General features: G+C 33.9%; 1 protein-coding gene across 2 annotated transcripts; it reads right to left on the bottom strand.

Annotated features, from left to right (window-relative positions):
• Positions 1-2,792: 2,792 nt before the first annotated feature.
• On the bottom strand, positions 2,793-6,557 carry LOC120151090 (serine/arginine-rich splicing factor SC35-like). Of its 2 annotated transcripts, none has more exons than XM_039163628.1 (9): positions 6,281-6,557; positions 6,110-6,188; positions 5,933-6,012; positions 5,716-5,782; positions 5,006-5,074; positions 4,337-4,543; positions 4,062-4,238; positions 3,843-3,936; positions 2,793-3,512 (listed from the first exon to the last, which is right to left on the bottom strand). In XM_039163628.1, exons 1-8 carry the CDS (start codon positions 6,354-6,356, stop codon positions 3,876-3,878), a joined length of 816 nt encoding a protein of 271 aa, XP_039019559.1. In that variant the 5' UTR covers positions 6,357-6,557; the 3' UTR covers positions 2,793-3,512; positions 3,843-3,875. The 2 variants fall into 2 exon arrangements, with proteins under 2 accessions (XP_039019559.1, XP_039019558.1); XM_039163627.1 differs by having other exon boundaries at positions 2,794-3,512; positions 5,006-5,077.
• Positions 6,558-15,753: the final 9,196 nt, after the last annotated feature.

Genomic DNA, 15,753 nt, shown 5'->3' with positions numbered 1-15,753 from the left:
AATTTTTCAATACAAATACTTTATTAATTTTTTTGAAAAAAATAAAAGCTTAACAGTTTTTTCCCTTAGAAATATAGAGTTTTTTTTCACACATTTACCTTTAAATAATATAATGTATTTTACTAATTTAGATTATTACAAGTTAATATATGTTCGAAAGACTTTCAATCATTTTTAAGGAATACTTAAACACTTGTCATGCTCAAATTCAAGACCTTTGAAAATAACAATCATCCCTTTAATTACTGAGATCATTTGATTTGTGTCATCTTTTATTCTCATTTGCAAAATTGAAATTGGGTATTTATTATTATTATTTTTAATTTAGAGTGATTATAAGATAGTTTATATTAAAAAAATTATCAATTATTTGATAATAAACATTCAAACATTCCTACAAACATCATATTCGAACTTAAAACTTCTAAAAATGAAGTCATCTCTTTAACTACTAAATTCACTTTATTTATGTAACAGTGTATTTATCCCTTGAAGGTTGGGATTTTAGAGTATACTCTTGCAAGTGACGCGTGAAAGAAATGAATTCTTCTTCTTCATATTTAACTAGGGAAATGTTAATAAATGTGATTAAGGTTTAAATGTTACATTTTTGTTTAAATTAGGTAATGTATTAAAATACTTTTAAAAAACTTTAATCTAATATTTGATATATGAACTTTGAATTTGTTTTAATTTGATATTCCAACTTTACACTTGTTCCAATTTAGTACCTTAGATTTGCTTTTAGTCTAACTTCATATCTGAATTAAAAAATGTATCTCAATTTGATACTCAAACTTAACGGTGTCTAATTAGATGAAACATTTAATAATATTATATGATAAAAGGAGTCTTTAATTTTATTTCTATAATACTTAACTTCGTATATCCACTTTTTAAAAAATTAGCATCAATCCACTTAGAAACCTACAAAGTTTAAAGATAAATGATAAATTAGATGTCAAATTGAAACAAAGCCTTAAGTTTGGTTATTAAATTAAATAAAAAACCCTCAATGACTAAATTGAAAAAAATAGGTACTAAATTAAGATAAAAGTTAAATTAGATATCAAATTAAAAGAAAAAAAACTCTGAGCCCAAATTATGAGAATGCCAAACCTGAATATAAAATGCTATTTTACACCTTTTGAACAAATAAAAATAAATAAAAGATTCCATCTCATTAATCATAATATTGCTCACTAAATTAGAATTATTATATAATTTATTAACTATGAAAATTAAAATATTGTTTATTATAACGTCCAAATTAATCCCCCTTTTTTCTAAAAAGAACCCATGCCACGTGTCTCTTAATTTGGTAATCTTTTTGAGGTATTTGTTGATTTCGTGATGCTTATTCCCTAAGTTTGCCAAAATTTAATGGGTAAGCAACCCGCCGAATGAGAAATGTTTTGATTCATTAATTGTGATTAATGTATAATTAACCAAAGACTCCCTTTTAAACAATAGTAATCTTATTCCTTCGATTACGTTCAAATAAGAATAATTTAATGGATAAGTAACCCACCAAATGAGAAATGTGTTGGTTTGTATATGAATTAAATATTTTTCCACTTTGATATTTTAAAAAATATTTTAAAATTTAGTACCCAAATTTTAATTTCATTCATTATTTTAGTACTTCACAATTTTTTTTAAAAATACACATAATAATACTATTATAAATATGGGTTATAATCTTATACTATCATGTCATAAAAAATTATCACCTTTATTAAAAGTACGAAAATAGTAAATTCGGGTACCAATTTAAAGAGAAATCGTGTTTTAATTATTTTGAATATAATGTTCTTACAATGTATTTTTGTAATTTATTGGCTATTTAATAGATTGGTTGTTTATTTAAGTTCGAGTCGTCTGTGGTGCAGTGTTAGTATGGTACAGAGGTAATATAGAGTTGAATGATGCAAATAATTTCATATACAACTTAAATAGCATATTGATTTTCCTTACCAAACAACCTATATTATTTAGTGTCTAAAGATTAATGCATTAAATCAATAATATGGGATTAGCCAGTCCAAAAAAAGAAAAACAATGGTACAAGCTTTACTTTAGAATTCAATTTGGGCGATGGATTTTAGTTCAAATCAAATCTTCTTAATTTAATCACCGATATATAATTTATTGATCAATTATTTTGAGAACGATCCTCCCAATCCAGTTAAGATCGAAGCTTATAATTCTTAAAACCTTTAAATAATGTGTTAATTAACTTTATTGAATCATTTGCAACTCATTTCAAGTTTAAACTAGTTTTGATTTTGAATTAGTTAAGATCTGAAATATTTTTCGAGTTTAGAAAATCATACAAGATTAAGATGAATTAATCAAGTAATATTTATATATAGTTCTTTTAAAATGTAAAATGTCTTCTATATCTTTATAATTGTATTTTATTTTTTAAAAGATTTATTTAAATTTAATTGTTAAATGTGTTGAAGTTAAATAGAGCTAAATGAAAAAATAATTTCTTCACTTGTAAATCAATTTTTCCACTTTCAGAAAATGACGGTAAAGTTATTTTCTAAATTTAAACACTTAAAAAAGTAAAATATCAACAGACATAAATCAAAATTTAAGTTTTTAAAACTTTTAGATTAAATTAATACCAATTATTTTAACATCACTGAATCGTCAATTGTTTTTGTCCTTTTTCTGTTAAATAAAAAATTCAAAAATATTAAAAATTAAATACGTGAAAGTCTATGAAGAAGTTCAGAGCACGTAGAAATACACGAAAGCACCTATTCGGCTCTTATATAATTGAGCGGACAGTGATCCCGAAGGAAACAATGCAAAAGTCCACTTCGAACAGACCGGCAGGAAAGCTAGCCAATGGCTAGGTCCCATAATCAACGTGACTCCACGAATTGCGGCGACAGCCTGCAACAGATTATTTCATCGGTAGCCTATGGCTAAAGCACGATCCATACCTATCTTACAACGATTAGCAGAACCGCCCCTTCACGGCTACAGTCACGGACAATTTTGCTACAACTCAAAATATTAGCAATAGGGTGCAGTTAAACATGAACATCGGAATATGCCAATGAAACAATCATAGAGGAAAACGAGAAGGTTATTCGGCACAGTTAACGTAGTTGCAAGGTTCAGATCAATACATTACACTCTTTTAGAATCAGGCATTAAGTCTCATGGACCAAATGTCCATTATATGCAGAGCATTCCATGGGTCCAGAACTTATTTTCGATCTCGGTGCCATTTTTTGAAAACAGAAAATCAAGGGGATAATCAGAAGGAAAAATAAGAAACCTGAATGATGCAAGGCTTTCCAGAAATCAAGAGTATAGGTCCTACCAATTTCCATATCAGTTAAAACTAGTTAACAGTCAATCTCTGCAATCAACATACTGCTATAACCGGCATCACAATCCCGATCATTCATCTACAGACATAAACAACATCAACAGCCACACATCAACATCATGTCCATTTGTTCAGGTCACTCTTTCCCCGAACATTGCTATAAAACCCAACAGATGGTTTGACATGGATCAGCATTCTTAGAATATAGAAAACATAATAACTTAAAACAAAAAAAAGAAAAGAAACAATTTGATAAAGTGGCTCCATGAGATTAATCAAGGAGACAAGTAACAAGCAAAGTGTCATATGAGATCTAAGCAGGGAAGGGGAAGCAAGCTAAAATAACAGGCATACATCACAAAATCTTCGGTGGGCACTGAAACATCAAGCTAGACGTTACATAAGTTTAGACACCAAAACACTGCTCAAGTAATAGAGAGAGAAGGTTCAGGACAGTTGATTAAAACACATAAAAAAAAAGTCCTACCAATACTAGGAAACACATGATATATGAATGTCCTCAAGACCAGCAACAAGAAACTACTTGAAGCCTCTCCAGTGATCCATCCGCAATATCATTCCTACAAAATTCAAATTGAAGAAGTAAATGGTAAACAATTAGAACAACTTCTTGTAAGGGTAATTTTACCAAAAAAGATTGAACAAAAAGGGGAAGGGAAAAATAATACATTAGAAAGCGAAACTCATCACATCAGAATTCTGAGATGGGCTACGAGAATCAGCAGGACGGCCTCGTGGTGAAACACTTCGAGGACTTGGAGAACGCCCATCAAAGCTACGTTCAGGACTTTCACCCCTGGGAGATGCCTTGTGTGGGGAAAGACTCTTCCGAGAACTAGGGCTGTGGCGAGCAGGAGAAGCACTGAAACAAAGAGGGTATTTTTACAAAGCTGAAGCATAAAAGATTTTGAAAATAGAAAATTAGACATTCTAATATGTGAGCGAAGTACAAATATAAACCTCATTGATCTACTGCCACTCTGCCGATCATCATCATATCGCCTTCTTGCTCGACCTTTAGAATAGCCAGGACTTGCACTGCGGCTCCTGCTTCTACGCCGATAGTATCTGCTTCTCTCACGATATCGATCACGTTCATACCGGTCATAACTCCTACTACGATGACTTCTCCTATAATCCCTGTCTCTGTAATAATCATCCTGGTGCCTGAAGATAATGAATATCAGATGATTAGAGTTAGACCATAAAGAAATATAATTAATCCCCGTGTAATTTGGCTATTAAAACAAGCTTAAAAGCATCATATACAAACCATAACTCGAATAGGATAAAAGTTAATTTAGAAATGTCATGATGTAAACCGGGAAAAAACAGTTTGTATTTGTCCAGACATCCAATTCAGGAACAAGCAGATAAACATTGATTTTAATTTAGTAGTTTAGAGCAATCAACACCCAGCACCATCATGCTCATGCTACCATAATTAAGACTCCACCAGTTGAAAAGGAAAATGAATAACATTATAAACCCTCATGATTATCCTTTCATCAATGTCTCCCATGATTTACAAAATTGTGGGGACAACATGGAAGAAAAAATGCAATTACAGTACAAAAAATTCAAAACTTCTCTAAACAGTGAGAGGGGGAGGGGGTTAAAATAACTTACCTTCTGCGAGGGCTGCGACTTCTTGACCTGAACTTCGACCTTGGAACTGATTCAATAATCCTTCCTTTGCTACTGAAAAAGAAATATTACATCAAAGACCTCAAGAATGAAATTACTAGAAATATTGGAACCATATGACATAAAGGAGGCACATCAGCAAGTTTTTTTTAATAAAAAAGGCTATATAGGTTGTACCAAAACATAAGCAGCAAGCCAAACAAGACTTTCAAACTATCACTGTAAACAGTAAATAATTTACCACTACTGCATATTACTTAAGCAGGTGAACCTTATCCATGATGAAGCCAAGCAAGGAAGTGTACATCATAATACCAAGTTATATTATACCAGAACCAAATTCACATTTTCACCACAATAATAATGAGGCATACATGCAGGAAACATTTAAGAAAAAGAAAACCATAGATTGCACCACAAAATTTAAGCAAGAAACTCCGACAAGTCTATCAAACAACCACTGGAAACAGTAAGCAGCTAATCAACAATACAAATTACTTAAGCAAGCCGACATGTTACATGTTGAAGAGAAACAAGGAGGTTTTTCCCCCCATCAAAATACTTGGTTAAACAAGAACCAAAATCACATTTCCACCAAATATTTATCACACGCCATATATCCTTTCTACATTAGGCACCCGTTCAGGTGTAAAAGCAATTGAATAATTAACGGCAGCTAACACACAACTTACATCATCTCTGCATTAGGCCCATATTTTGCAAACTGAACTGTTATCTCCCGACCATCAACGACTCTCCCTGCAATAAGAAGAAAATTTTCACATATTGTAACGAGTTATCTACAAAATCAATACAATATCGCAACTAAACACAAATTTGACGGGAAAAAAAGTTGCTCGCATGATGGGGGAATAAAAAGTGATATAAAAAGAGGGGACGATGGGTTACCATCGAGCCTATCCACAGCTTTTTGTGCCTCGTCTGCATACTTATAGCGCACAAACGCAAAACCTCGAGAATCACCAGTCCTGCCATAATTAATAAAAATCACTCTCTTATAAATTACCCGCAAAGCAACAACCACAAATGAACAACAAAATTATATCAATCAATCAGAAGAAGAACCTTCGATCTTTGGGGATGAAGATGTCAACGACTTTCCCATACTTGTCGAACAACGGAAACAAATCATCAGCGGTCGTTCCTACACAAATTCAAAACCAAAAACCAAACAGCATAAACAAACTTTTATCAAATAAGAAATTAACGAGCGAAGCCATAGAAAGAGAGGCTTACGGAAGGTGATATTGAGGACTAGAAGAGAGTATGTGTCGGTGATATCGGGAGGGCCTGATCTTCCAAAGTGAGACATATTTTTTCCGCAGATGATGAGAAGAAACTGGGGAGAAAAGATCGATGAATAAACGGTTTTCAGGGTTAGGGTTTATCTGTTGATATTAAAATGCACGAAACAAATTTGGTTAATTACAAATTGTTTGAGAAATAAACCAAAGTTTTCGATAATGCTCTGATTCTGGATAGTTCATATTATTTGGACAGGCGTTTAATTACAACTCTGCCGCCGTTCAAGAGTGTTCTAGAGCTTATTTAAAGGATTAAATACCAATTTGCATTTAAAATATAAAGTACATTAAATTTCATTCTATTTTTTATTTTATAAATATTTTTTATCGTTACAAATTTATGATTTAATATAAAAATAAGTATTTAAATTATTTCTAAAAAAAATTTAGTGTTTAAAGAATATTTTTTTAAAAATATGTGTCAACTTTTTTCTGTTTACATTTTTAGATTATATCATTATATATTTTTTATTTTTAAATAATAAAAATATTATTGTTAAAAAAGAAAATAACATCAGTGACCAAAAATGCTTTATAATATACGAATTTAACCAACTTTTTTTTGGATTTGCCAAAATGACCAATAAATTCGCAACGCGATCTCAAATTCGCAACCCAGTTTCCAATTTCGCAACGCAAATATGTAAATCGCATTGCGATTTTCCAAATTCGCGTTGCGATATTCCAAATTCGCAACGCGAAAATCAAATTCGCAACGCGAAAGTCAAATGTTTTTACGCGAAACACAATATTAATTTCGCAACACAAATGTAAACAGTATTATCGCAAATCATCTCTAACCTAAAACCCTAAAGCACAACTCAAACCCATCTCCCTCTCTCACTCTCTACGGCGACATCCGTCCCTATCTCCGATGAAATTCGTCTATCTCCATCTTTCAGATCAACCCTCACAACCATTCACTGTCAGAAATGGAAAATCAACCATCGAGGGTTAGTTTTTTTAATCTCTTATTTTTATTTTGAAATTTTTGTATTATTATTAGATTAACCATTTCACTGAGATTGCTAAATTCATTCGGTTGCTGCCAATACTGCTAAACTGTTTAGTCTTTAACCCTGTGAAGTTAGTATTTGTCTTTGTTTTGTCTTTTTGTTGAAGAAACCCTAAATCGTAACACCAAATTCACAACGCGAAACTAAAATCGCATTGCGATTTTCATTTTCGCGTTGCGAATTTAAGTTTCAGAAACTTCTTTTATTCGCCAAATTGAAACTTGAATGAATTGTATTACTTCAACCAAAAAACAAAGACAAATACTAACTTCACAATGTTGCTAATTTAAGTTTCAAGAATAAACTACTACTCTTTATGTTGTCCTTGAACCTGCACTAAACCTATATGTTGTCCTTTTAAATGTTTATATAAGTGCTTACTTCTGGAATGTTATCTGATGCATTTTGTGAACTATGATGGAATAATGACTTGGGTGAATACCATGCTAGTTTGAAACATATTTGGCTTTGTTTTCACTGTTTAATATCATGTCTGTTTGTAGTGTATAATTTGTAGTTTTTGGTATATCTAACTTGGTATGTTTATTGTTTTTGTAGAAATTTTTTTCGGCTCAATTGACCTCAAGGAATAAATTAAGCATAGCCACTAAAATTGTGTCGACGCTTACACCTCTACAAAGAAAATTGTTTGAGGATACTTGCTTCGAGCCATGGCTGAAAGTACAACATCCGGGTGAAGATGCTATGTTGACACATTTGTTTCTTCAGATCATGACTAACGATCTACCCGAGGGGGAACAACGTGGTGATGAAGAGATATGGTTTCATTTCCTCCGGCACCGGCGCATACTTGTTTTGGGCGGGAGGAGTTTTGCTTAATCACCGGTCTACGCTTTGGACACGATGATGTAGGTCGGTACACTAGTCATATGGCCCGTCCATCATGGTTATATCGGGTTTTTCCTGAGCTGGCAAAGTCGAAGCCGAGTATACATGTCAACAACTTAAAGAGATTATTTGATAAAGATGGTTTTACTCTGATGGATGACCTTGATGTTGTCCGAGTATGCCATTTACTACTTTTGCATGCCGGCTTTTTAGGCAAAGAGGGCAAACAACCAATCTCCGATGACCTAATATTATTGGTAGAGGACCTAAATACATGAAACCTATTTCCGTGGGGTTCATATATATGGAAAGTTACCTGGAAGAAGTTGCCGTCTGCCTTCGAGGACCAAAAAAGTTTGCAGGGCGATAGTTCTAAATACACTTTGACAGGCTTTACTTGGGCCTTTAAAGTAAGAATTTCTATATAATGTTTCCAAAATTATAATTAATTATTTAACAATTACTAATGTTTGTGTATTATATTGTTTGTAGATTTGGATATTTGAGGCTTTCCCCAGTATGCGGACATATGCGATAAAAAGATCAAATGATATTCCTAAAGGTATTACCTGGAAGAGGAAACACATGTTGGATTAGGAAGACTTACTCTCATATACGACGATTAATGATGTAAGTTAACACAAAAATACTACCATATATAAACAAGTTATTACTAGTACATGTTTAACTTTGTTTGAGCTTTTATATTGTTAGGAGACCAACTACCCATTACAGAGGCTGACACCCTCAGATGCTGAGCTTGCCACTGATTGGTGGCAAGCTAGTAAGCGGTTTTTTGATGGGACGGATGATGAGCACCCCCCACTTTGAAAGCCATCACCCCATCGGGCCGATTCTATAGCTCGACACCCGGAGCCATCACTTGGTCTAGCCTCTTCTTCACCTCCACCATCACCTATTCCATCACATCATCGAGCCTCTTCTCCACCATCACCTCATGATAGGCGACTGGCAAAGAGGCTCCATCTATCTCCATCTCTCTGTTCTCCACCTCCACGAGATGAGTTAGGGGAATTACGTGATGAGGTCGGTGTTTTGCGTCATGAGGTCTGTACTTTACGTGAAGATAATGGTGCATGGCATGATGAGGTTCGATCTTTACGTGGTGAGGTGGATTTTTTACGCGATGATAATGGTGCGCTACGCGGTGAGGTATCTACCTTACGTGATGAGGTTACCGCTCTACGCGAGATTGTTTCATTGTTGCAGAATGAGGTTAATACTCTACGCAATGAGGTAAATTTGTTTAATACTAACTAAAAATGTAAATAATTTTTTCAGCATTATTTATTTATTTATTTACTGATTTATATATTAATTTATTTTCAGCGGCCCGTTAAGGTAGATGCTTTACGTCGGGTTTTTCTTGTACGACGGGGTTCACGCATCAGACGTCGTGCACGTGCCATTACGTCACCGTTCACCCCACTAGTGCCAAGACTCCGTAAGAATAATCCTGATGCACCTATCATCATTCAAGAGGCACCTCATATCGTTCAAGAGGCCCCTATCATCATCAAAGAAGCCCCTCCCACTGTTCAAGAGGCCACTGTCATCGTTCAAGTTGTCCCGCCCGCCATTCAAGAGCCCGATTCATTTGGCGTCATATTTCGACATATTGATAAACCACCTCCTGTACCCGATATGATGGATGCGTGTTGGCTTTCGTATGAGTTACCGGCCAGTACCATTCCTCAGCAGGAGATGGAAACACTACCGGACACAATTACGAATAATACCCTTTAGGCTAAGACCGCAGTTGATTTTTATCTACATGAGCGGAGTAAGGGGTGTTATTCTGATCTATGCCAAATCGACGATGCTAGTCATTTGTTTCTTGATCGGTCTTGGTGGGGTATTTTATTAGGGGTTGAGATAATGGCTACCTCGAAGGGGGTAAGTATTATATTCTTCTTATATTGCATTTTGATTAATTTTTTTTAAATTATTAATAAATTCACTAATATATTTATATTTTTATAAAACAACATATTGATGCATGGGTGTCACGTCTTCTAATAATAAGGAAATGAAGAAAAGAGGTATTTGATGGACTATTATGCTGACGTCTTTCACGCAGCTCACTTGAAGGATCAGAGAGATGCTTCATATAAGTTGGCTAATGGAAAAGCTAAACTTTATCTCACGTGGTGGGAGGTCGATAAGGTTAGTATTTATTTTTTGAATATTTTAAAGGTTTTCATAAATTTTATTTGATGCACGCATTATTTATGATTGCAGGTGTTTATCCCTGTTTTTGGAAAAGCGCAATTGGCTTCTCGTCGAGCTTTAGCTCCCATCCCTGAAGACAGTGGTATATGACATCATGTTGAATTACATACCATTGTCTGATTTGAGAGATATTATTACAAAGAGATGGAGCGATCATTTGGCTAAATTCTTGAATGCGATTGATTATTTGACAAAATCTGGAAACAAGAAGCCAAAGAAGTTCAAAATTATAATGATTAGAGACGAGACTGCGTCACAACAAACGCAGGGAGCCAGAGGGAATTGTGGTCCTCTCGTATGCTTGTTCTTGGAACGTTTGATGACAGGAAGTATACAATATCAACCTCCCACAGATAGAGATAGAGTTGTAGTAGGCTTGTGGTTTCGGCATTATATGGCCATATATTCGAGACGCTGCCTACCTGCATCCGCGTGCTGAAAGTTGTACATAAACAATTGGTAAGTTTGAGCAAGTGTTGTTAACATATATACTCTTTAATTGGTTTTAAAATATTTGGCTAAGTACATAGAATTCAGTAATTTGTTGTTTGTTGGTTTTAGATGTGTAGAAAGTGTTGTTTGAGCAAATGTTTGGTTTCTGCAGGTTAATCCTGAAGTGAGCTGCGTGAAATGTATTTGTGCATAAACAACAGTCTGGGTACAATTTTTTTCTTTGTTTAATTGAATTTTACATTGAAAGTTGATTTGTTACAATTGATGAGGAAATAAGATTTATTTTTTGATTAATTGATTTGTAAAAGTTGATTTGTTTAATTTGATTTGTAAATAAGAATTATTTTTTTGCTTGTTTAATTGATTTGTAAAAGTTGATTTGTTGTTTCTAAAAAATTCAATCTGCATTATGTTTGAAGGCAAAAAATAAATGTTGAAGGTACAAATTCGCAACGCGAAAGTCAAATTCGCAACGCAATTTTTGGTTTGCGAATTTGATTATCGCAACGCTTATTTCGCGTTGCGAATTTGACTTTCGCGTTGATCGAAAATCAAGGTATATACAACATCAAACACATTCCAAGCTATAAATTACAAGCTAAGGACACTTGAAGAAGCAAGATAACAACTATCCAAGCAATCAAAAACGAGAAAATCCTAACATGATAACAACTGAACAGATCATATCAATGTTCAAACTCAAGTTGTAGATTTTGATTTCCTTTTGCTTGGCACTATATGTGCTTTGGATTTTGATGAGCATCGGAAGCATTTCGGACTTATGATTTGGGTGGTACTCAGAAGCATTTCGGACTTATGATTTTAATTGCCATTTGTTGCATTTCTCGTATACCACCCAGATCATACGCCCGAAACGTTTATGACGCTTTAAAGTTAACCAAAAAATACGATGGTCGGGATTTCCCTCGCGTTTAAAGTTGAAAAAAAAACAATGGAATTTAGGAATAATCAATGATAACATGCATATTGGCTTGGGCTAATATTTATAGTGGAGCCGAAATTTATATTGAAATTCAAACTCAAATTGAAATTTAAATTCAAACTCCAATTACATATGAAATGAATTTGAAATGCAGTGTTAAATTGAACATGGAAATTGCATAATTGATTCATACTGTTCAAGTAACATGCTTTATGAACCATCAAGCTAAAAGAAAATATTGATTGGGTTCCAAGCTGAGTTGTGAGTTGATGGGGTTATCACACTTGTCACATGGTTGGAATAAAGTACTCACATGGAAGAGATAGATTGTTTTGTTATACACAGCCCATTTCATCTGAATAAAAATATACATACAATATAATCAAACCAAAACATACATACATAACAAATTTATACATAACAATGTTCGAATAATGTACCCACAAAAACGAAATTAATCCGATGAAAAAGGGTTATTTCTAACGAAGTCCGGAACATTATTTTTCCAAATAATGTACCCATAACAATGTTCAAATAATGTACCCCAACAATGTTTAATTAATTTGTTGTTTAATTTTCAATCTGAATTATGTTGAAGGTAAAAAAGACCTGTTGAAGGTAAATTCGCAAAGAAATAAGCGTTGCGATAGTCAAATTCGCAATGCGATAGTCAAATTCGCATCGCTTATTTCGCGTTGCGAATTTGACTTTTGCGTTGATCGCAACATACAACATTAAGGTATATACAACATCAAACACATTCGAAGCTATAAATACAAGCTAAAGACACTTGAAGAAGCAAGAGAACAACTATCCAAACAATCAAACACGAGAAAATCCCAATATGATAAAATTGAACAGATCATATCAATGTTCAAACTCAAGTTACTAATGAATGTCTAACTGAAAATGTATATTCACACATAAAATACACATAATACAACGTTTTTATTTTAAAATCACCTAAGTTAATAAGTCCCAAAATGTGAAGTCGGTTGTGATTGGGATTTTGATTTCCTTTTGCTTGGCACCATATGAGCTTTGGATTTTGATGAGGACCCATTTTTTGGTAGAGGAAAAGATGATTGTGATGACACTGGTGATCCACAGGTCAACCTTGTATGACCACTCTCCTTGCACCGGCTACATGTCGATATCCTCTTCTCTTCACCCTTAGACGGTATACGATCGTGATTTTTTGGTCGGCCAGGTAGCCTGCTGTCCATGACTGGTGGCAAAACTGTTTGTAAGTCATCTGGTATATCCCACTCAGAAGGATGTGGACATGGTAGACAATCTCGACATAAGTCTGTCGATATACTTCTGTAGTGTAGCAATCCATAGCGTATGCGCTTGAATCATCTTGGTTTAGATGAAGAGCAACTTTTATAACATGGCCACACGGATAACCAGATGTTTGCCATTTCTTACAACTATACGTCTTTGCATTTAATCGACAAGCCCATTTAAATTATTATCCAATATTTCAAACAAAGTGTTTGAACATGGTTCAACTCTCCAGGACGTTGACTTCACAACACGTTTCGTTATCTTTTTTTCAGTCCATGGTGTAACACGACGTTCCAATGTTCCTATAAATTTAAATAAATAATACTTAGTAAAATATATGATAAGTTACGAATTTAAAGAAATAATACCTGCATGGTTTCTTTTCTTGTAGTAGTACTGTTGAATAGATGCTCGAAAAAACTCCATTAACATAGTAATGGGTAATTTCCGGGAATGACGACTTAGAGCTTTGATTGATTCTGCACTATTAGACGTCATGAAACCATATCTTGCTCCAAGTTGATGTACTCTTGACCATCTTTCAAACCCAACATCTTCTAGTGTTTGAGCACATTGAGGCAAAACACGTCTTAAACAATTTATATGCTTATTAAAATCCACTTCCCGATAAGCTTTTACAACCTTCCAGTATGTCCATTTGTGATTTTTTATACCAGCTGGCCTTGATTTTAGATTTTTATACAAATGAACACCACAAAGTCCATGAAAAGCATCTGGGAAACACCTTCTAACAGCATTGTCTATTGAGTTTGCCCTATCGGATATGATTGTCAGATTGTTAATAGGACCTATGTAATCCCTAAGATGCCCCATAAACCATGTCCATGAATCAGAGGTTTTAGATTTGTCAACCCCGTAAGCTATTGGCAGTATCCATTGTTAGCATCCATGGCTACTGCTAATAAGTTTACTCCAAGGTATCGACCTTTCAAATGTGCTCCATCAACTATAATAACTGGGCACATGCAAGTAATAAACGAACGAATCTACAAAATCATATACACAAGAAATATAATCATTTAAATGTGAAATGCATGCAACTAACAAAAATGAGTCAAAAAAATTATAATTATTTACTAACCGCAGCACCAATGGTGATAAACATCAACTCAAAGCGTCCATCTCTATCTGTTTTGATATGAGTTACTGACCCAAAATTTTTCAGCTTTAAATTGTGACAATAAGCCGACAGTTGGACAAACGATGCTTCTGGCGACCCCCTCAACAATTCCAAGGCATAACATTTGGCTCTCCAAGCTTGAGAATATGAGATACTAATCTTGAATCGAGCATTCATGTCAGTCATAATTTCATGTCCCCGATATACCCTTCCATTCAAAAACATTAACTCAGCCAGAAAACCACCCAACACCTTTTTGTTTGCTGTCTATGGTGAGGAAAAACTTGGGTTCTTGAACATGTATGTTTATCAATAAAAGTCCTAACTTGAAACATTTCGCAATCTTTTATCCTCTTAGCAATCATACACCACGTACAATTTTTGTCAATCACACACCTTGTTTCGAAACGATCTTTGCTTGATTTGTTAACTCTTAGTTGATAGCCATCTTCCACACATTTCATATACAAAGTTATCTTCAAGTCTTCCTTTGTATCAAAACAATCATCTTTCTTGATACGAATAACTTTTGTGTAATAATCAACTGATATCTTTACCAACTCTTCTTCCGGTATCTGAAGTAATTCTGGCATATTCCAGTTATACTCTCGTGGCATTTTCTTCTTTTTCCTTTCTTCAGGGACTTCTTCTTTTTCTTCAGGGTTATATGAATTACATAATGGATGTTCAACATGTTCATTCACAGTCGTAACTTCCTCCTCATTATCATTAACAACATATTCCTCGATAGTGGCTGTTTCATCATTTTGTATCAAAACAATCATTCTTGATACGAATACTTTTGTGTAATAATCAACTGATATCTTTACCAACTCTTCTTCCGGTATCTGAAGTAATTCTGGCATATTCAAGTTATACTCTCGTGGCATTTTCTTCTTTTTCCTTTCTTCAGGGACTTCTTCTTTTTCTTCAGGGTTATATGAATTACATAATGGATGTTCAACATGTTCATTCACAGTCGTAACTTCCTCCTCATTATCATTAACAACATATTCCTCGACAGTGGCTGTTTCATCATCAAAATTCGGATTTTGACCAATATCAAAATCATTACATGCAGGGTCTGTTTCTTCTTCCATCACATCATCAAAATCCGAGTATTGATCAAGATCAAAGTTCGGGTATTGACCAAGATCAAATTTCGAATACTAACTAGTACTCACAATTTTTTCTGTTGTCTTATAATCGTTCTAACTGGTCAATACGAAAATTGGAATTTGGTGCTGAAAGTTGATTGAGATTTGGATTAGGAAAAGGTTGTGGGTTTTGAGATTGTGTTTGATTTTGTGTTTGGTATTGGAAATGCGGTGAAACAAAATTTGCTTGGTTATGAAATTGTGGTGGAACCATTAATTTTTGGGTTGAAGAACTTAGTTGATTACTACCCGCTACTGACCCAACTTCACTACTTATAGGTTCAACAGCATATAATGTAACAT

This window comes from Hibiscus syriacus, unplaced genomic scaffold (assembly GCF_006381635.1).
Source record: "Hibiscus syriacus cultivar Baekdansim isolate YM2019G1 unplaced genomic scaffold, ASM638163v2 tig00111027_pilon, whole genome shotgun sequence".
Lineage (NCBI taxonomy): Eukaryota > Viridiplantae > Streptophyta > Magnoliopsida > Malvales > Malvaceae > Hibiscus > Hibiscus syriacus.
The sequence above is the reverse complement of the archived record's forward strand: the minus strand, read 5'-3'. Positions and strand labels throughout refer to the sequence as shown.